The sequence below is a fragment of the Bombus affinis genome, chromosome 1 (assembly GCF_024516045.1).
Source record: "Bombus affinis isolate iyBomAffi1 chromosome 1, iyBomAffi1.2, whole genome shotgun sequence".
NCBI classification, from domain to species: domain Eukaryota; kingdom Metazoa; phylum Arthropoda; class Insecta; order Hymenoptera; family Apidae; genus Bombus; species Bombus affinis.
This window is the reverse complement of record NC_066344.1, coordinates 10219081-10241074: the sequence shown is the minus strand read 5'-3', so window position 1 is coordinate 10241074 and position 21994 is coordinate 10219081. Positions and strand designations below refer to the sequence as shown.

At 33.5% G+C, this 21994-nt stretch overlaps 5 protein-coding genes across 16 annotated transcripts in view; 2 read left to right on the top strand and 3 right to left on the bottom strand.

The window, feature by feature from the left end:
- The first annotated feature begins 66 nt into the window (after window positions 1-66).
- On the top strand, window positions 67-1279 carry LOC126925077 (transmembrane protein 258). The gene is made up of 3 exons (XM_050740275.1): window positions 67-215; window positions 649-888; window positions 973-1279. Exons 1-2 carry the CDS (start codon window positions 213-215, stop codon window positions 886-888), a joined length of 243 nt encoding a protein of 80 aa, XP_050596232.1. The 5' UTR covers window positions 67-212; the 3' UTR covers window positions 973-1279.
- Window positions 1053-21784, bottom strand: LOC126921814 (tumor susceptibility gene 101 protein). 6 transcript variants are annotated; one of them, XM_050733998.1, is made up of 9 exons: window positions 3676-3824; window positions 3421-3595; window positions 3235-3319; window positions 3043-3108; window positions 2804-2967; window positions 2602-2722; window positions 2305-2534; window positions 1879-2234; window positions 1053-1807 (listed from the first exon to the last, which is right to left on the bottom strand). In XM_050733998.1, exons 2-9 carry the CDS (start codon window positions 3472-3474, stop codon window positions 1621-1623), a joined length of 1263 nt encoding a protein of 420 aa, XP_050589955.1. In that variant the 5' UTR covers window positions 3475-3595; window positions 3676-3824; the 3' UTR covers window positions 1053-1620. The 6 variants fall into 6 exon arrangements, with proteins under 6 accessions (XP_050589955.1, XP_050589776.1, XP_050590037.1 ...); XM_050733819.1 differs by having other exon boundaries at window positions 3421-3496; window positions 3616-3806; XM_050734080.1 differs by having other exon boundaries at window positions 3421-3496; window positions 3640-3806.
- Window positions 4293-6402, bottom strand: LOC126920114 (probable splicing factor, arginine/serine-rich 7). Its single transcript, XM_050730112.1, has 3 exons — window positions 6295-6402; window positions 5790-6217; window positions 4293-5696 (listed from the first exon to the last, which is right to left on the bottom strand). The coding sequence occupies exons 1-3, from the start codon at window positions 6300-6302 to the stop codon at window positions 4555-4557; spliced, it is 1578 nt and encodes a 525-aa protein (XP_050586069.1). The 5' UTR covers window positions 6303-6402; the 3' UTR covers window positions 4293-4554.
- LOC126922958 (lactosylceramide 4-alpha-galactosyltransferase-like) lies at window positions 7259-12600 on the bottom strand. 4 transcript variants are annotated; one of them, XM_050735962.1, is made up of 5 exons: window positions 12000-12600; window positions 11573-11864; window positions 10027-10417; window positions 8957-9167; window positions 7259-8522 (listed from the first exon to the last, which is right to left on the bottom strand). In XM_050735962.1, exons 2-5 carry the CDS (start codon window positions 11751-11753, stop codon window positions 8253-8255), a joined length of 1053 nt encoding a protein of 350 aa, XP_050591919.1. In that variant the 5' UTR covers window positions 11754-11864; window positions 12000-12600; the 3' UTR covers window positions 7259-8252. The 4 variants fall into 4 exon arrangements, with proteins under 4 accessions (XP_050591919.1, XP_050592072.1, XP_050591998.1 ...); XM_050736115.1 differs by lacking the exon at window positions 12000-12600 and adding an exon at window positions 10955-11073 and having other exon boundaries at window positions 11146-11716; XM_050736041.1 differs by lacking the exon at window positions 12000-12600 and adding an exon at window positions 10955-11277 and having other exon boundaries at window positions 11573-11711.
- LOC126920379 (cytohesin-1) overlaps window positions 14441-21994 on the top strand; it is a 59134-nt gene continuing 51580 nt past the window's right edge. The window contains exons 1-2 of one of the 4 annotated variants that reach the window (XM_050730813.1): window positions 14441-14609; window positions 17723-17796. In XM_050730813.1, coding sequence (XP_050586770.1) covers window positions 14531-14609; window positions 17723-17796 — 153 coding nt within the window. In that variant the 5' untranslated portion in view covers window positions 14441-14530. Of the gene's footprint in view, window positions 14610-16801; window positions 16980-17722; window positions 17797-21994 lie in introns of those variants that run through there. The other 3 variants (XM_050731487.1, XM_050731258.1, XM_050731332.1) reach the window with 3 other exon arrangements.

Sequence of the window (21994 nt, the reverse complement as noted above, 5' to 3'; positions counted from 1 at the left end):
AGAAACAGAGAGTCTACTCATCTCTGTTTGCCTCGAAAAAGCGAGAAACTTGTCTTCCATATTGATAGTGACTAGTGACTGCCGAAACCTGTGTATATGACTGCATTCATGAGTGTACATTATACTGAAGTTTGCAGAGTACAATTGCATACTCGTCGTTAGTCGCGTGTAAGTTTACGTGTCCTATAAGCCACGTCAAAATATTTGATACAATGGTGAGTGTAATATTTATTCTATTATGAAAATTTATGTCACATAGAGTAACGTCACTTTTTATTATCCTTTTATTATATTTAATCCGATATTTTATGTTGTAGTACAGTTATAATTTTATGGAATCCTTTCCCAGCATTTCTTCACCGAAGATATATATCTTCAAAACTTATTAATATTAAACTATATATTTATTTAATTGATAATATGTACATTTATATGTATTTTACGTAATATTGTTTTTATAAAATCATTCATGCAAAAAGTTTCATTCTGCTTGAAGAGAGTAGAAAACTGTAATTATATCTATATTAATTTTAATTTTGAAATTTGGAGACAGGTTTCACAAAAATAATACTTAAAAATTTTTATGTATGTCAAATAAATGAGAATAATTATTTGTTTTCCTAATAAAATCTTGTTATTTTACTTTAGGTGGAAATCGAGTCTATGACAAGATATGTCTCTCCCATAAATCCTGCAATTTTTCCATTACTGGCAGTGGTGTTACTAGGAATTGGAATATTCTTTACAGCATGGTTCTTTGTTTATGAAGTTACTAGCACAAAATTTACAAGGGACATGTTTAAAGAATTATTAATCTCTTTAGTAGCAGCAATATTTTCTGGTTTTGGTATATTATTTTTACTCCTTTGGGTTGGAATTTATGTATAGGTACATCATTTTCTAAAAATTTAAGTCAATACAATTAAACTGTAATTTTTTATAATATTTATAAGCCTTACTTTTTTATTGCAGATTGATTCGATTAATGAGAAAAACTAATTTTAGGATTATGTGTAATAGCATTTAAGAAAGTATATAATAATCTCACATCATTAAGAATAAAAACAATGTATTTTTACTAAATCGTGCAATGTAGTGATCAATCTATACATTTATCACACAGTGAACAAGCATTTATATTTTTTAATATGTATCTAAAATCACTATTTGAGGTATATGACTTCTTTCCATAGTTTAAAAAAAGTCAATTAAGAACTACACACTTTTTACACATTTTTAAATACATTACATTTTGAAATATAATTTCGTAAAACAAAAATATTTATTTTTAATATAATTGTTTAAACCTTCATTTGTTCATTTTGGTTGTATATATATATATATGTGTGTGTGTGTGTGTGTATGTATGTTTTTGTTCAGTTTTATGTATAAAAGTTTTACGTTCAAGTCCTTTGTTATGAACAAAATGTATACAACATGAAACAAAAATACATCACTGTATATATAGCATACAATTTCTATAACGAGGATGCTTCTTTTTTATAACATATATCTCTATCCCTCTATTATTGTGGGATTTATATAGTTTGTTTTGCATACATCATTTGTAATAAAATAAAATATTGAATAGTGTAACTTCGTAAAAATTGAGTAGAATGTTTAACCAGCCAAACCCGCTTTTTGGCGACAGCGTTGCATAAGTGCTCTTAGCATAAATTGTCTGCGTGAAAGCTGTCGCACCTGTTTCAAAAATGCATCTAAATCTATGATACCACAACGTAAAGCTTCACCCAAATAATATATAGCATCTTCTGTGGCTGCTTCTTCCGCAAACGCGTTTAACATTCTACAATTGTACAAAAAACAATAATGTTACTTAAAAGAATTGAAAACAAATAACTATTTAAAAATACATACTGTTTATAAAGTGGTGCGATCGTTGTAACAGCTTCATCAACATCTATTGACTGATTGTCAGAAAGTTTTGCAATTTCTTTTTCCAATTCAGCTTCTTTGTCTTGGAGTATAGTTATATTTTTTTCAAGTTCGGCTTTCTCTTTTTTTAATCTTTCGAACAAGTCGGTAAGATGGGTAAATCCGCTTGTGAGTTCTTGTTGTGTTCGACGTAACGTTTCTAACTCGGCTACCAATTGTGAGAACTGTTCTTTAAGTCTTCGTCTTAATTTATCTTCTACTGCTGACAATAAAGATGCTCTAATATGTTCTTCTGTAATTGTACCTGATGCACCAGCTGTGGCAGGTACTGTTGGTGACTTGAAAATTGTAAACAAGAGATTAGTACTAATAATGTATATTATTTACCTGTTAAAAATTATAACTTACTGGCTGTGTTGATGGAGGGTATGGAAAGGAGCCAGTACATCCCTGTGATGGATAATTTGATGCACTTCCTCCATATGAACCATACGAGCCCTGGTATGGAAACCCAGAAGATGTAGTAGACATGTATGGAGAATAAATATTACTCCCACCTGGATACTGTGAATTTTGTGGATATGGTGGAAAACTAGAACCAGGTATATGTGTTCCACTTCCAGGTACAGGCATGAAAGCTATATAAAATTGTATTCTTTAATAATAGAATTTTCATGTGAATATTTAAAAATGACAAATACTTACGTTGTACTGGATAAGGTGTAGAACTTTTTTGTATACCTTTTCGTGGTTTAGCATAAACAGGTGGTTGGTCTCCAAATGTTACAATCATTATTTGAATTAGACTAAGTAAATCAGATGAGTGCTAAACATAATAACGATACACTACTATAATGATATCATAAGATAATGGATAATAAGACATAACTATATACAAATTACTTACTGGCAACCAGTCATGAAGATATGGTAAATAAATCTTCCCATTATGATCCACAAACATGCTCACTTTAATGTCCATATCAGCAGTAGGCTTAACATAGCACATAGGTGCATTATTAGGATGTGTATCCATTAACCATATACATATAGGAATGTTGTAATAGGTACCTAAAACCAATATAACATAAAAATTTGTTTTGTACTTCTTCAATTGCTTTTTACGGAAGAATCTAATTATATCACCTTTAAAAGAGACAGGTATTGTTCCTTGTAAATTAAACAATTCTTTGCGCGATCCATCATTAAATACTGTTATAAGATAAAATACATTAGCAATAAATTAATTCATGTTTCTTATATTTATTTTTATACGTTATTATAAAGTTAGAAATAAATACATTCTTTTTTTAAAGAAGATACATTTCTTACACTTACCAAATGGTTCTACATTATATTTTAGACCCTTATAAAGATTCAAAACTTTCATGACATGTTTCTTAGTGATGTCAGCATTTTGATACTAAAAGATAAAATACATTTTATAAATATCATTAAAGTGTATGTATTAAAAATAATATTAAAAATATATGTATATACTCTAAAAATATATACAGTACACACCTTTGATAAGCTTTGCTTTATTTTTCCTTCATCTAGAGATGTCATTTTCACCATCTAACCTCGTATTTTAGAATTACTGAATATAAAAAAGATAAATAAAATGATGCTTTTCCTTTTAAAGTACGAATGATTTTCTACCGATGTTAAATATCAAAATTTCTTAACAATGAATATTCTACGGAGCAATTATATTACCGTGTTATCTTTCGTTATACGTACTTCAAAACTTCAGACTTACATTACTATCAACCTTACATGCATATAATGAAAAGTTGTTTGATTTTTTCTATTTCTACAATTTGTAACTAAATAAACTGAGTTGATTCATTCGTCTGTCACTTAAAGTGTCTTGAACATTACAATACCATGATTCGGTATTACTTGTTACATACTTTGAATCAAGGAACAGAAAAATTATTGAAAGGAGGTTGCAATAATCATCGGCTCCTCAATTACGAGTTAGTGCTGCCCCCGGATATATGTATACCGGACATTTTAAAATCACACAAAAAGAAAAACTAAGAATACGTTAAATTCCTTGTTATTTATTGCCACATACAATAACAAGGGTTATAATATAAAATTTAAAAAAAATGAGGACATTTTTTATGAATCTAGGAATGATAAAGAGAATATTATAATAGGAAGAAACTGTTAGACAAGAAATATTTCTGAAACAATACAAATTTGATAATTACTACCTTCGATAATTTGCAGTTGTTTATGTCTATGGTTTAAACATCTTTTATATTATTATAAAATTTAAAAAAATGTATGTATTATGTCAAATGATTACAACAATCAAACCTTGCTTAACTAATACAATTTATAAATATTTAAAACAACAAAAGGAAGATTAAATATAGAATAAATGTATTTATTAATTATTTATTACCAAATGCTTTAGAAGTTACGTAAAGAATTAAAATATAGTAATAAAGACGTATTCATCATTTATGTTATTACAATTGTATTAATATGTGCACTGTTTCTGTACATACAAGCTAGAAGAATCTTCGGTATTATATTCTTATATTTTTTATTGATTGATACATTACGATATATCGTAGCACTAAAATAACAAAATTATTGAGAGTTGTAAATAAACTTTTATAGACCGTAATTTATCAAGATTTAAGTTTCAGACTCTGTTTTCTCCTTTGTTTCGCTATTTTCGGATGTATTTCTATTTTTTTCTTCAGATTTTGATTCTTTGTCAGATTTCTTTTCTTTACTAGATTTTTTTTCGCTCTTTTCCTTATCAACCTTGTCACCCTCATTCTTTTTGCCATTATCCGATTTATCCTTGCTTCTTCTATCTTTGTCTTTATCTCTCGATTTTTCTGAATACTTTGATTTCGAGGATCTGGACTTAGATTTAGATCTAGACCGTCTAGACTTGGATTTTGAACGTTTACTTCGAGATCGAGAACGGCTCCTTCGACGAGGAGATCTTTTTTTGCGATCTTTGGATTTAGATCTTGATCTACGTGATCGAGAACGCCGAGATCTGGAGCGGGAACGATGTCGGCCACGAGAGCTACTTCTTCTACGAGAAGGTGACTTTCGTCTACGATCTTTAGAACGAGAACGTTTCGATCGAGATCTGGATCTACGTCGATGACGTGATCGTGAACGTCTGTGACGAGAACGTGATCTTTTGCGCGATCTGGACCGTCTACTACGTCCTCTTGATCTCGACCGAGATTTTCGGCTACGAGAACCGCTACGGCTTCGTTTGTCCTTTGACAGCATTCCGATCATTGGATCTATCGCAGCCGAAATTAAATTGTGAGCTTCTTTTACCCGGGACATAGCTTCTTCTATTTCTTTTTGTGCTGCTTCGTTACTTTTTGCTTCAGGTTTCGCTATTGCTTGAGTCGAATGATAAATTTTAATTGGTCTGTCCATAAGCAGCTTTCCATTCAATAATAATGCAGAAACTACAGCAGCTTGTTCAGAGAGTTCTACCAATGCATAGTGCTCTGTATCTGAATCTCTAGTACACATGCGTAAATACTTTACTTCGACATTGTTATTACTGAAAAAATCTAGTAAGTGGTCTGTTGTCACAGAAGGATCTAAATTGGCAAGAACAAGCGTTCTTCTTATTTCTTCAATCCTTCTACTATCTAAATGGCCAGGTAAATGTGGATAAGGTGGTAATCCGTTTGCCTCTAATTTTGGATCCATAGTGGTAATAACATGATTTGGAGGAATCCCTTCTATTGCATTTACAACATTTGGTGGCAATTTGGGCTCAGAAGGATAAAGACCTATGAATAAAAATTATATACATATATAGAACTGAAAATGAAGTTTACGGAAGGATGATATAAGATAAAAATTTGATTAGCATTAATGTTTACCTGGAACAACTGTACCATTATTTGTCAATTCAAGGGCCCTTTGTTCATCTGGAATGTCTCCATTCTGGTAAGGTATTACAATCAATGCACGATCAATAAAAACAGTGTTTGTCATATGTTGAGCAACTGCAACGCATCCCTGGTCGTGAAATTTTATGTAGCAAATACGAGATTGAACAGGTACCGCGACGTCCCGTATAGTAGGATATAATCTGATATCTTCTATCTTTCCGAGGTACCCGAATAAAGTTTGCATTTGATCTTTTGTCGCTTGAGGTGCAATATTTGTCACCTGTACTACTTTTGTAGATCCAACCGCCATTCTTTTCTCAATTTTGTAAAAAATGTCTTTAATATACTCGAAAGAGGTTAGGTTTCTGAAGGATACGGCTTCAATACTAATTCTGCATGCGAACGAATCGTACACGCTACGCGAAAAAATTAATTTAATTCATACATTACGGCAAAAAATGGACGAACATGATATTAGTTATGTGTTTTTTACTTTTTCATATCAGATCAAGGTTCCAACGTTGTAACATTCTTTCTTTCTATATAACTCGTACATTCTTTGCGTCCTCTCGACAATTTCATAGCGACGTTGGGGGCATGAACTATAAAACTCTAGATGTTTTTCATGTAGCTTATCCTTAGGAAGATTTATCATTAATCGATAACAGATGTTTATAGATATTTTGTAATAATTTATATATTTCTACAACTTTATTTGAAAAATATCTGTTTTTTAAATCTAAAAGTCCAGTTTATGCATATACATTTGGAATGTGTATGGTATATATATGTGTGTGTGTATATATATATATATATATATATATATATATATATATTTATACATTATATATATATACATTTATGAAACATCATGCTATACAATACATAACTATCCTGACATTACACTTATGTACATGAAGCCGTGATCGCAGCTCGCATATATCGTACGAAGATGAAAGTGAAATTTATGTATGTAAACACATAGTAGTTTAATTAATCTTAATTTGTCTTAATATCAATGTATAGAATTTATTTTACAAAATTTACAATTTATCTTACAAAACCTCGATAATTAATTAACTATGCAAATTTAATAGTTTTAATAACTTTATCTGTCAATATAAAAACAGCATTATATTTTACAGTATATGTAACCAGAGGGGAGTATAGTTTCATTGCCTATCTATAAATGGATGTAACTAAAAATGTAAAGATGCAAATATTCACTATCGAATCATTTATTTCATGTATCTTATTATTGCGCACAATTAACTACTTATTTATGTGATACGACATATGTATAATATCTTTTTCATTTTTGAGGTTATACACGGAATTAATAAAAGTTTGTATTACTTTTCATGTATAAGGGTTCAATATTTTTTATTTCTTTCTCAACATGCAACCGGGGTATGCAAATAGTTGTAAATGCATACAAAACACATAAAACCTTCAAAACGGGTGCATAATAAGATTTTTGTATTTGCATAATAATAATTCATGAATTATATAAATATATATTATGTACATAGGAACACGAACAAACACAGTGTTCATTAACAGGGTGTTCACAAGGCAGTCAATTCGACGTCATCAAACATTCATTTATATAATATAAACATTCTCTTTTTTTAGACGCTAAATTCGCATATTCCAATGTTAGAAATGTTCATTTTTACATTCATTCGCTCTTGCGCAGTACATATTTGTGATATGTATTTCCTTGTTATCAATTAACGTTATCAATTCTCGTATTTTCCTTTCAAATGCGATTTTTAATTTCTCTCCAACTTTTTCTTAACTTGTTAATAAAAGATGAGATAATGCTGCTTAAAGAGGGTATGCAAAGATATATAATCGCGTCAGCGAAAGGATGTTTCACAGTATATATCAGCGTTTTTTAAAGATTGAAAGACTTTTTCAGGTTCACATAGTTATTATACATATGTACTTATCTGAATTTTTATATTTATATCGAATGTCTCAATCATTTTTTGTATAGTTCATAAATAACGTCATTTCTCGCGTTCTACTAAAGTTTCTTGATTTAATAGTGGATATTTTAACAAAGGTTTGATACGATTAAAATTGTAGTTTCTTATTATCCATAGATATGTAACTAGATGTAGATATGTATAGATTTGATAGATATGATATACAATATGTATACATGTATATTATTTGTTTTTACTTTTTTTTCCTGAATTTGGTCTTTAATATTGTAATAATCTGCTCTTCAATAAATTTTGCATCCCACTACGGTCGTTAATTGAACTGCATCATCTTTTACCAATATTTTAAGAAAAACACGAGTACAAGCACCCGTATTGGTCATTTAGATAAGAAATAGTGTACAAACTACAAAGCATAGAGTTAGTTATTGTAAAAAATTATGTACATACATACAAGACATAATGTAGAAGATATTTTGTTTAGATTCACTTCTATTCTTTAAAATATCTTTCCACAATTGTTAAAAATCTTTGGACAATGTTTTCTCGCGATGATCACGTACGGAACATCGTTATTTACGTCCACTTTTTCGAATTTGCTGAATTTATTCCACACGTGAATGGCCATCGCCTTGTTCACGATCTGCATCGTTGTGTTCTTGTCCTTTGTTTCAAAATATATCTTCCATTTCTCGTAATGAATCGGATAAAAGGTCGATGGAGAGAAAACTTTAAAGCCATGACACCGACTTGTGGTCATGTCACGAACCTGAGAGAAGATAAAATGTTATATATTCGTTTCTTCAAAGTTAACTCGACGAATAATTTGAAATATCGAGTCTTTTACATTTAACAAAATATTAAAGAAGTTTCCCGTACCGTATAATTATTATTTTCTAACTACATACAACATAATAGCATAGTATGTAATATGTAATAAAGAAAAATTATCAATTTTCCTGAATATCATATTTAGATCTGCTAACTTCGTTCATTTATATATTATTAATATATATATATATATATATATATATATATCAATATATATAATATATATATTATTACTTCGAAGAATAAAATTCGTATTCAATACTTATCCCACTTTACGTCATAGCGGTATTAATTTATTTCATTGCCGTCGTAAAAAAATAATACTTTTCAACGAATCAAATTGTCGTACAAGTATCAAATTATTGTACTCACGTATTTAGTTGAGCAGAGTTTTTGCAACGTTCTAGTGATCACACCAGGACCATTGTTGCCCCAGACGTCACCTCGGAAGTTCGCTCGCATATCGCGAATGCAGGCATCTGCCATACGACGACCCAACTCTGTAACGTCAAATCCCATAACACCGGCAGCAACATTTTTCCAGTCTTCGGCACCGGCAAAGTTTGTTAAACGTTCGAGGGATCTGACACAAGCGTTTCGTACAATATATTATCGATTAGTTTTATAATTATAAATATTATAATCTATCAGAATCCATGAAAATACGCACGATTTCCTTGTTTTTCACATGTAAAGTACATAAATAAACAAAGAATTCCTCTTGTTTAGTGTAACTCACAACTCTACTATATTTAATACGAGATTAATAAGGATGTGCGAGATACCGAAAATATTGAGACGGGTCGGGCCGAAAAATCTTTTCAGGATTGAGACGGATTTAGAAGCAATTTCGGGGTTTGAGAATTTTGGGATTCCCAAAAATTTCGAAAATCCGAAATAAATTTCCAGTAATTTAAAAATTCTTTCACAAAATAAGTTTCCTTCCTTTCGATTTTAAAACATATAAAGTGACGATAAATATGCAGAATAACAAAACCACCTTCAATTTCAATGATTTTGAAATATGTTGTCAAGATCATCATCCCCAACAACTTTTTCTGCACATAAAAATTGTTTCTAATCGAAACCATGGTCGTATTAAACAAAACTAGTTGTCGAGATTCTCGGGAATCTCGAGATTTTCGATCTTCGAGATACTTTCGGTATTCATCCAACCCGAATCGATCTCTTCCTGAATCGTCTTGAACACCGGGATCCCAACATTTTCGGGACTTTGTACACCCATAGAGCCTATCTTCCTCTTTCGTGAATAATATTTACACGGAATATACTCATGACGGATTTCTCAATATTCTCATGAATTCGTTATTTTACAGTTAGCAGAATATATGAACATGAATTCAGAGTCACGTTATTCTAAACTCACTGACAATAAATATTTAACAAGTAGATATTTAACAGTGCTATATAATTGCGCTTACGCGATGACAACAACATCCAGATCCAAATATATTCCTCCATATTTCCAAAGGGTCAGGTATCTGAGAATATCTGACATATGACTTCTTGGCCAATAACTTTTTTTCAATATGCCACTACTATACCATAGATGCAGAGGAGTGTCCCTCATGTATTTTTCAGGTTTAATATGCCTGATCCGAACGTTCGAATAGGTTTGCAGTTGATTGAACATTTCTCTTGATTGATCCGAAATCTTCGAAGGGGAGATGAACAGCAAATACACGTTCATACTTGGATTCATTTTAGCCGCGGATTCGACGGCGCATGCTTGACGAGCGTTCAGCACCAAACCATCTTTGTCGAAGCAGGATGTCTCGTGGAAGAAGATATTTCTATCCGTCATTGGTTTATCTGTTGTCGATTAGTATAAAGGATATATAGTTATACGGTTACAAAATTTGCTAGTAAAACGGTAAATTATCCTGATAAGCAGTCTTAAAACAATATAAATGATAAGATATAGTAAAAAGCATCGGTCTTTTTTCATTTAAAATGTTAATCACATGATGGTATAGACACGCTCTAAATTGTTATTATCAATTTAGGTGATAATATTAGGAGTATGAGATATATTATTAATGTTTGGTTTTTTTAGTATTACGAGGGATTTAAATTAAAACAATTAGCTTGAAGCATTTGGGTGCACCAGGCACATCTACATAATAACAAAGAAAAACATGGTGAAAAATATTATTGAAATATTAATTGAAAATTCTTCTTCTTTCAATAATAATTTCATAATAATTCGCGATAATACTTCCCTCGAAATTTTACATTAAATCTTGAACATTTTTTAGGGTATTATGTTACGAAAATAACTACCGATTAAACAATTCCTATCTTGAAGTTATATGATTTTTATCTTGTAGAGAAAGAAGACAAATTTACATTGGAATTTGTATTTCGTCCTTGGATAAAAATATTTGTTTATTGAGTCAAGCATTATCAACGTCAGCTATCTAGCCTCAAGAAGATGAATAGCGAGGCACAAGCGCAATTTTGCTAGCCTGAAAAATGTCTTACAATTAGTTAATGATTCCCCGCCTCCCATGTAAGTAGCGAGAAAGTTGCGTTGTTACATAATGCCTTAGAAGGGATGGTCCGATCCTAATCAACTTTGTCTAATTTTTGAAGCAAAATTAGCTCCACCCACCCAGGACCTGCTCTTTAGCTTCACGAGTTTGGCTGAGGAGTCAGTCTTCTGTGATAAGCTAAGGCAAACATACAAGTTAGAGAATGAAAAAAAAAATGCATCCAAAATTTTTCCGAATTGCCTTTTTGCACCAAAGAAACAACGACGTACGTATGTAAGTACACTTCAATTCACAGAAAGAGATAAAATGTGTGTAAGATTGGTTGTTTCGATTAGAAAAACCGTAGAGATGTTTCATTGGAATATTATGAAATAGATGATTTGTAAGGCAGTTGTTACATGTATCATAAGGTAAGCAATATCAATTACAAGGGATGATCGTAATTAAATAAGATAAATTAAATTTAACTAACCTAAGTGCGGATCAAAATCCGGAAGGCCATCCGGCGTGCTTTCTTCTTCGTAGCACGTGATGTCGTTCCAAATACCAATCACGAACGGTGATATGTGTTGAATGAAACCGTTATCGGTGGAAATTATCAGGATGAAAATTACGATGGTGCAGAGGAAGCCGAGGACAAACCTCTTTTTCATTTTCCTTGAATGACAGCCGATTACGATTTACAATAGTTTTACTAGTTATGCTGAATGGTCAGCAACATTAGTATATATACGTATAACTAGTCAAAGAGGTCTCCGTATACCCTTCAAAACAAAATAACTTTCTTAAAATTGAATCAAGCAACGTAGTTTTATTTTTGATATGATAGAAAGATTAGTTTACTAGGCGACGAGTAAAAAATATTTTGAAAGAATTGCAACTTATCGAAATCCGTGTACCTGGTTACTCAACGAGTTGGGTAGTAAGCTCTAGCTCCTTGGATAGCTCTAGCCCCTGTCCTCTTTTCGAATCAGTTCATCTCACAGAATCAATAAACTGGGGATTGATTCTGTCGTTCTGCTTGTTCTGCGCGTATCTTTCAAGGAACATAACGTTGTACACTTGTATCGAAGTAATTGACTTTTTTTCGTAAACATTACTATAACTAATTGATTACTTTCGTCAATACACATCATTTTTGGCTGGCTACACTAACGACACTCTGCCAATAAACATTCATCTTCCAGCACTTTTCCCGAAAATTTTCAGTCAAATATCTTTTTCTATTCTTTCTTTGTCATTTCGAAAAAAAATATAAAGGTTGTCATCCATTGATACACTGGACGTGTGAATAAAATATGCGAAATTTTAGAATGTAAACTGTCTTTCCATCATGTGTAACGTATAAGTTTAAGTTATTATTCAAGGCTGTCGTAACGATCGTAGAGACAGTTTTGCCAGTAAATTAACAATTGTTTATTTATATTTCTTTGCTCGATACTGTACGCGAGTAAATCGGTCTATCGTCTGTACGTGGTCGAACTGATGGTCGCGCGCATGCGGAATGAAACCTAAACGTAGATTGCGCGATCAACATTCTGCTGAAGATGGAGATTTTTTGTCTGCAGATAACTAGAAAATTATGAATTATCTTTTGCGAATTGTATCATGCTATCGGTTATCTTTGTTATAATTTATGTTTTCAGTCATTTTTCAAAATCTATTATGAATTTCCTTAAGTACTATTCTTTGCTTGTTGATAAATAATATTGATAGAATCTTATTGACAGCTAATAGATTTTAGAGCTTCTAGATGCTTATATTGTTGAAAGACATAGTTTTAAATTTATTGTAATATCTACTTCTTTAGTAATTTCCCTGGATGTTTTCGGAAATCGAAAACAAATTATAAAATTCTTATCAAAGCTTGTTCCTTTCTATACAGAGTGAGTCAGAAATCATAGTCCAACCGGCCTCGGGGTGATTCTAATATGGAAACATAATTAAAAAAGGTAGAATAAAATTTTCTCATATGTAGCTTTGTTTCTGAAAAAATCGAGTTAAAAACTTTACGAATATATTTTATATAATTTGATTGGATATCAACTACGTATGACTAAGCAACCGGCACAAGGTTGTTATACGTACGAAAATAAGATAAAATTTTTTATATGATGTTAAATAATATCTTCCCATTCAAGACCTTATTTTCGAGAAAATAAAGTTTTAACATGTTTAATCACGAATTGATCTGATATACGTACATGATACATTCCTAAATTTATTTTTCTCGAAAAAACGAAACATCTTATGAAAAACTATCGTTCCATATGAAATGAACAGCTGTATATGCTACGTTATATGCTAAATCCTATACATACACATACATGTATTATATGCTATGCTCTATTCGACTGCAATAATTGACGGTCTATTATGCTACATACTATTCGTGCAATTGCTATTTCTACGATTTTTGCTTAGTTCAATGCCGTAATTTTTACAAATATCAATCGCGCTCTGTGTTGTGGATATGGTTCATAACACAGTGATATAAGATTAAGCATATCATGTTCCAGTCGACGGCTATTATAAACTATGTTTTGAAATATAATATGCGATATGCCAAGTAACAATAAATCACATAAATGTAAAAAGTGGTAGTTTCTGATAATCATCAATTAACAAAAAAGTTGGAAGTAAATTTGATTATTGTATTTGTTTTACAATAGTTTTTTAATTGCGACCTTCTCGCTTAATATTAGCGAAAGTTTATAAAAAATTACATTAATATTTGTGGAACTCGTATAGTCTGTGAATTATGACTAATACAATCCATAATTATATATAACATTAATATTACATGAACATACGAGTACAATAATGGTGTATTGATTATGTACTACAGATTCTATATGCAATTGTAATTGCAGAATGGTTGCGATAAATTCAGGGGCAACAATGGAGATTGGTAAATTCATGATCTTCCTTATCATATCTTGACAAAGCAGTATGTGGTTAAGAAAAGAAATTTACATAACAAAGCATGTTTATTTTGTTTAGGTTTAAGGTTATACATAATTTTGTCTAGTTCTTCTACTGTAACGTATTTGGAAATATCGATCTTATTTTTATTTGCAAATTCAGCAAATAGCGTTTTATATCTTTTCTTTCCTTCAAAAATAAATACGTGATAGTACATTTATTTTGTAAATGTCTACAGTAAAATAGAGCTGGTCGTTTCGTAAATATGTAGAACGAGTGAAATTATTTTTACCTGATTTTTTTGGTGCAATAGTTTTCAATTACGCAATCGTCGATAAAAAATAAATGCCGCCGTGCTATTAGTTGAAGATTGATCTACGACGTCGAGGAGGGCGCTTAGATCGTATAAGCCAAGAGTAATCAGTACACAGTGAAAATGGCGCCGCTTGAGTGAAGGTGGGTGATTCTGTGCGTGCGTGTGTCCGGAAAGTGCGTGTTTTCGGAAATGTGGCAGGATCTGGACGGTCTGGGGGGTGCGGGAGTAAATTCTGGTGCTCACCAGCTCGACCAGTTCGGCACAACGGGTAAGAACATTTTCAATAAGCCTAATTTATCTGTCTCTATGTACGTAGCAACCTGGTAAAAATCTAGGTTTTCCCTGTCAGAGCGCACGCGCTCTCTTTCTCTCTCTCTCTTTCTACTTTTCCATTGTGTACATCCCGTAAACAAAACGAAATTTTCTTTTCCTCGAGAAAATCTATGGGATTCGTTCAACTCTGATTCTCGTCTCGTAGCATCTAACTGTCTGATAATGAGTTATAAAACGTTCGAAATTTTTTGAACGTGTACCTTCCATCTGTCAACAAAAATGCAGTTTCTCGTAGCATTAAAGAGAGAGACAGAGCAAAGAAGATTGAGCGACCGAGCAAGAGATTTACTGGAATTCGGGAATCTCACGGAAACAATTTTATACCCATTAGCGATCGATAAAGTACAGTACTTAAGAAAGAAAGAGACCTTTCCATGCATTCGTCGTTTCGATATCTTTTTTGTTTACATTTGCGTATCTTGAAACAAAATATCTTAGTGAATCACACGATTACGCAAAACGTCGTATCGCGTGTTATACCTACACGCGTTGGGACGGTCTCAATCTCGTTGGAAATACGATAGTACTGTTATCGCTACAGCGTCGTTAATGTTGCTGACAATCACGGATCGCAGTATCAAGATCGGCGACGAAATGGGTTTCTTAATGTTATGGTATCCATCGAAGGCATTGTATCGAGATTTAACGGTATTGCAATAGGGTCTATGAGACCATTTCTGATTTGTGAAACACGACTATCGACCCCGTTATATGTTCCTCGTGCCATCGACGAAGCAACAGTTTCTAATTGTTCCGCTCGGCCACGTAACCTAGCCTAATCCCAACGGCGCGACTTTCCGTTCGTCGCGCGAAAGGAAGAGGTTAGCGTACCCGTTCGAATTACATAACCTCGCGCGGAGGTCGAGACACGGGATCATACGGTACCCTTGCGACGTAGCGCAGGTGGCAGAACGCATTATGAATGGCGTATGAAACGCGGTGCACCATTTCCTCCTCCTATTCCCCTCCCTCCGTCGTTCTTCTGTTGTATTTTCATGTTTACGCTCACTCGGGAAACGAGCAAATTATACGCCACAGTCACCTTATTAGCTTCCGACATTCGTTCGCGTTTTATTAACCCCATGATCGTGTCATTCCGATTCAATTTTATCACGGTATGTTACTTCTTTGAAATTTCTCTTTTGCACCATCGTTTAATCGCTCGATTTTTGTTTCCTTTTATTAGGGCTTAAATTATAGCAGGTACGCGCCTAACGTTCGAAGGAAGAAGCGCAACATAAGTTCGTGATGCTTAAAGGTTAGCGCTTTGAGATTCTAGTGGTAGTATTTTTGCCGCAGCATTTAAATTGTTCGAGCGTCGTCGTTAGTAATACTATTCAGTTGTACAAGGTGTCCCGTAATTACGGTATGACTAACAAGTTGAACGACCTTCTATTCGACTAAACAACTAAAGAAGCATAAAACGATATTTCAAAACTTTGGAAAATTGCTTTACCTAAAAATGATGTGTCGATGAATTCTGTGTAAATTCAATTCGATACGAAGTTACTTATATACGATACATCCTTATATTTTTATCAATCCTCTGTGATCGGTATCTCGTCTTATTGCTCATTCTTTTTTTAAAAGCGATCGATACGATGAAAAATCCGTGTCTACTGTTACGTGATTGTATGCATTGATCTTACACACGCATGACTGGAATGCTAATTATAGGGACGAAAGTATCCTAAGAATATAACGAATAATGTCAATCTATTATAATGATCCTGCATTAGTGAAACATATTCATTTTTCGCGTACAGTATACATAAGTATTTCTAATAAAAATATATATATATAATAAAAACATTATAATTTGGACAACGATCAATTACTCGCATATCGTTCAGCTACAAATGTCGCTCGAACGATGACGAAATGAAAAAAGATATAGCAGCACGTATGATTTCGATGACAATAGATGAAAGTTTTGCAAAAAGCGGTTCAAGGTTTTTATAATAAAAGCTACTTATTTGCCACTTGTTCCCCTTCGAAGTCTAATCCTATTTGCGTTTATTCAGTGCGTGTACCACGACCCCAGCCTTAATTCGAAAGACCTATTTTTAGATCTGTCGTTAAATTGCTTCTAATGAGGCCCCTTCCTCGGCCTGACTGGCATCGAGGATGCGCTATTGTGTTCGAACGCTGCTCCAATCGAGACCGGTTGTCGTTCAATCAAGTTCACGATCAATTATTAATCGTTCGTATCTGTTTGTTTAATTGATTCGCGATAGAGCTTCTGTTTCCCTTTTGTACGCCGACACACTACGAGACCGAAGAATGGAACACGTGTAAGTCGTTCGTGAGTAACAAGCAAAACTGTCTATCAATGGTTTAGTATAAATTGACGTTAGAACAAAACGCTCGTAAGGTGTATCTAAATATACCACGTACTTCGAGCTATTAATAAAATTACAACCAAAGTGATATGGTAAAAATAAACAGTCATTTATGTAATGTCATAATCACGTTCCTGTCTTTGTTATAAATGAATCTTCGATTCTCGGATGAATGCTCGAATCTATCAAAGGTATCGCGTAAACGAATCAAAAGAAGATATTAATTTGATCTGAAAACGTTGGATAGTGTTTTTAATAAATCCTTTCGAAAAAATACTACCCACGTCGCATGTTTGTAATAATTGCGAACATAAAATATGCAAAATTCACCATTTTGACGAATTCGATGATTCTAATGTTACGAGACAATTTTCGTTGCTCCGTTGTCTGGTCTAAATACGATAGGAAAGCCGTAATCTTCTTTGTGATCCAAACTACATTTGTACATTTTCTTTTTCGACGTAGTTTACGACAAGGATGACACGATTTGGAATCTGCGAAATTTTTAGCATTTTTTCATCGACGAACGTACGATGCTATTGATTTGATTTCATAATTGATTTTCTTCGAAACAATGGAAATGGAACATTTGCCGAACTGTGTTACTTTGCCGTTAATGTAAAGCGTTTACGCCAACAAATTACATATCACAGTTGCATAGCAAAACAAAGTACACGTAATAAGATTGCTCTTTTTTGTTGTGCAGAATTGACGCCAGAACACCAGAAGATTCTAATAGACATCAGGCGAAAGAAGACGGAGCTGCTACTCGAGATACAAGTGAGTCAATTGCCCTGTTTCTCTTGCCCTCTTCTTCTTCGCGATTCTGTTCTAGCGACTCTGCCTACATAAGCGAAACGGTGTCGTGAGAAAGAATTTTTCACAGTTTTATCCGATATCTCGCGTACCGAAATTTTACAATATTTCTATCGTTCTGCTTGTTATCCGTTCGTGTTATTTGTTTGCTCGCGAAGAACGTGCCCTATCGAAACCTAGTTTGTTCGATCTTTTGGCTATGTTAGCAAGCTGAGATATTTAATGGGAAAATATTTGGCGTCGGTAATTTTTACTCTATAATAACACTCCTATTCCTATTTTGCGTTTAATTCTGTAATAATGATGCATCTTCAATGTAAATTTAAATTAAACTTGAAAGTAAATATATAATATATGATATATAATAACATTGTTGAACTCCTTCAGGAGTTAACATACTTGAGTCTTTTTCTGCTACGGTTTATTGGTAAAGAATGATCAATTTCTTTTGGCACAAATTTACTTATATTACTTACCTTTCTACTATTGCTACAAGAAGTAAAGTGTTTTATTCGACGTACTTTACCGTGCAGAAGAAATGTCTTATACAAAATAGTTCTGCACGAGGCAACAATAACTCAATAATAGCACAATAATGATATAAAAGTAGAAGGTAGAAGTATCGGAAGAAAAAACTACAAACAGAAAGGATACTGATCGCTGCTTGTTCAGCAACTAAAGGAATGGATAGGAAATGTTAACATACATACAAGTAGCAGGACGTATTATTGTTTCAATCACATTAACGTATATTAACATCAACGCAAAACAGCCACTGATTAATCTTAAAAACAGATTACACTCAGAAAATTAATATGTTTTGTCATATATATAGGAAGTCGTAGATTCGATTGGTAAACATCAGTGGTTAAAGCGAGCAAACTGCCAATCGACGTTAATAATAAATCGGTCTTAAGATATTTTTTCACTAACAACCTTCGTCCTCGTACGTACTTCATACAGTTATCATTTGGTAATTTTCGTCGCGCAAATTGTATCTTTTGTAAGAAGCGAATTTTGCTGGCAACGAATCAAACGAATTTTGAACTCGTTAAAAAAAATCGCATGTCCGATGTATCGTGCCCTTGTTACGTTTATTACGGTTATCCTACGGAAGCTGATGCTGTGCATTATCGCGAACAATAAACGTGACCGCATTAGAACAACGATTCAGTTTCTCAACTGGCTCTCTTATCGTAATAAACAAGAAATGATCTCACTCGTCACTATCAGTTTTGCTTCATCGGTAATTCATTCTCCGTTCCGAAGTACTTCTTTCAATAATAATCGTGATAAGGGGACGAATGAAAAGGGAGCTTGAGGCTGTGAAGTATTCGTATATTTCCGGGGAAAGATATCCATCGACTTTTGCCATGCCTCGTACCTTGGCCAGGTGTCTCGGGGTCTTTTATCCTTTAGTCTTCTCGGTGTATTGTCAGCTGTTTTCGTAGTCTGGGAATTTTCAACGGATAGAAAACATCGAGTTGGAATTCTGAACAAGTCGCTCGGTTTTTGAATTTACCACCTTCCACAGAATTATAATTTACCCACAGAATTATAATTTACCCACAGAATTATAATTAAAATGATAAGGTGAAAATATGTAATTCGCGAAACATATAAGATATATATTTTGAGTAATGGTGAAAAGAAAATGTTTCGTTCGAATTAGTGTTTTACCGTATATTGGAAACTCGGTACATTCTACATGTTCCAAACGATGTATTTTCGTAAACGATAAATTGGCCAAACATTCAATGATCTGTGGCGGCACTCGACAACAAATACCGCCACTCGACACTAACTACTAACGGACACGGTAGCGAAGTGGTTAGCGCTTTAGGTAACGTACGTTTCGGGACCCGAGTTCGATTCTCGGCGCCCGTAGTTCCGATTTTTCTTCCGCGGATTAAAAATAGAAGAATAATAGCAGTACCCCAACAGCAGCGACATCTACAGCCGGCAACTACAATTATCACGGACAACACTTTACAATTCAGATCGTTAAATTAAATACCGAATCAGCAAAAATTAAGATACGATTTTCGTAATTTCAACCTGGACTGTTTTATTCGTTGATTGAAAAAGAGAGAGAGAGAGAGAGACTTATCCTATGCGATTAAACGTTTCTGGTCGAACATAGGTTTTTCCTATAAACGGTTGTTTAACAACAGCTTGAACTATTTAGCGAGATAATAGACGCGCATCGAACATCGGCTCAGAGCGGCTCGTCGCGTTTCTCCGTGTCTATATGGACGTCCGTTTTGTTACTTGGAGTGCGTTGTACCTACGTTTCTCCTTTTAAATGGACGTGCAACCTGCTGTTGTCGTGCTGTGTTCTCATTGTGTCCTCCAAGGTAGACATAGGTTCCGAGGGAGCGGCGGGAGTCCTCGTCCGAAGACGAGTCTCGGGTAAAGACTGGTCAGGTGCTTTTTTTATCCCTCACGGGTCCATCTATGGAAAGAGGATCTTGGGATCGAGCTTAGACCTCTTCGATAGCTGCGCTCTGAACCGCCCTTAGTCTCGCTCAGGAAAATCCTTCACGCTTCTTTCATCCTATACCCCAGGAAACTCTTCGATTTTTTGCGTTTCTTTATCGTTTTTTCGTTACTTTTATTTTTTTCGTTTGTTTTATTGCTGCCGAATATTTGAGGAATCGGAAGATGAGGATTAAGTATTTTCTGAAATTAATTCTAAGTTCTAATTGCGAAGAAAACTGTAATGTTGTTATAGGCACATTGTTATGCCAGATTTCGTAGACAAAAGTGTTTTTTAAAAAAGGGAAAGATTGCATGATACGAAAATTGGTCAAACTACCACAAGTTGATCGAATCGTAATGTCATACGAATCAACTAAAAGGAAGTTTATTAGGGAATAGAAAGTGCCCTCTCGTTGGCAGCAGTTACTTAACGTTACACTTCAAAGAGCCAAAACCCATGATGTAGATCATAGATTGTTTCTTTTCTTATTCAGTCTGGCTTACTTGTGCTCCTCCTGTCCTCTTCTGTCGGTAACAATAGACTTCTTATGCGTTTCCTTTGCACTTACCGCGCGGCAAACCGTTATTTCTCGAGGGAGGAAGATGTATAACACCGAGGAAATTGAATAGACGTCGGAGTGCTTTGTCAGGGAAACTCATTACGAAGGGAAACTGGCTCCAATGACTTCGGTGGAGACTTAAAACGAATACGGGAATGCAACGAAGTATGCAGCTTTGAAGTACCGTTGGACGGATTGTGCTAGACAATTAGCAACGTTCAATTAGTAATTGCGATTGTCGTCCGAGTGACTACCGCTGCCTTGTTAGATGGCACTATGCACCAGTTCCTGCAACTTGAAATATCAATTACGATGTAAAATGAGTTCGTGTCTTATTACGTGAAATGTTTATCGTGAATAGCAATATAGTTGATATAAGCAATGAGGATAGTTTATAGTCTCGTAGCAATTTCATAGATTCAATTTTGAAATTTAATATCCAGCTGCAATTAATAATTTGATCTTTTGAATAGGTCTGTAAAAATGAAAAATCCGTGGGACAAAGATTAATGCATGTCTTTTTTAATAATGATAAGATTAATAACAAATGTTTGAATGGTAATGTAGTCGTTACTAGATTTCTATGTTATCGATTGCTTAAGTTCACAGTCGCGAACCATGAGGGCGCCACATACGCAATTCTATCTTATATTTGTAAACATGAATTCTGAACTTTCTTTTTTCTTTATTATGTAAGACAGTCTGAAGTTGTGATATTAACTGACTTTGAACACAGGTCATCAAGTTTATTCGAACAATTCGCATATACACATATGTTATCAATGAGTAACGTAAATAATTACCTATCGTTCGTGTTCCTTATTTAGTATGAAATATGAATGGAATATTCCCTTTACACAAGAAAAACATTGTATCTTAATTTCTAAATAAGTATTTCGCAAACTATTAAAAGACACGAAAAATATTTTAGCCTCATATGTATTTGCATGTAAATGTCGATGAGAGGTCATAACCTCTAATATCGAATCTTAAATATTTTTTTGCACGAACTTCCCATAATTCATAATGTGTTTCATATTGTATGTAATTTTGATAATTACATTCGAGCATAAACAAGACACGTTGATAGCTGCAATAATGTTTCATAGGGGGCGAATCGA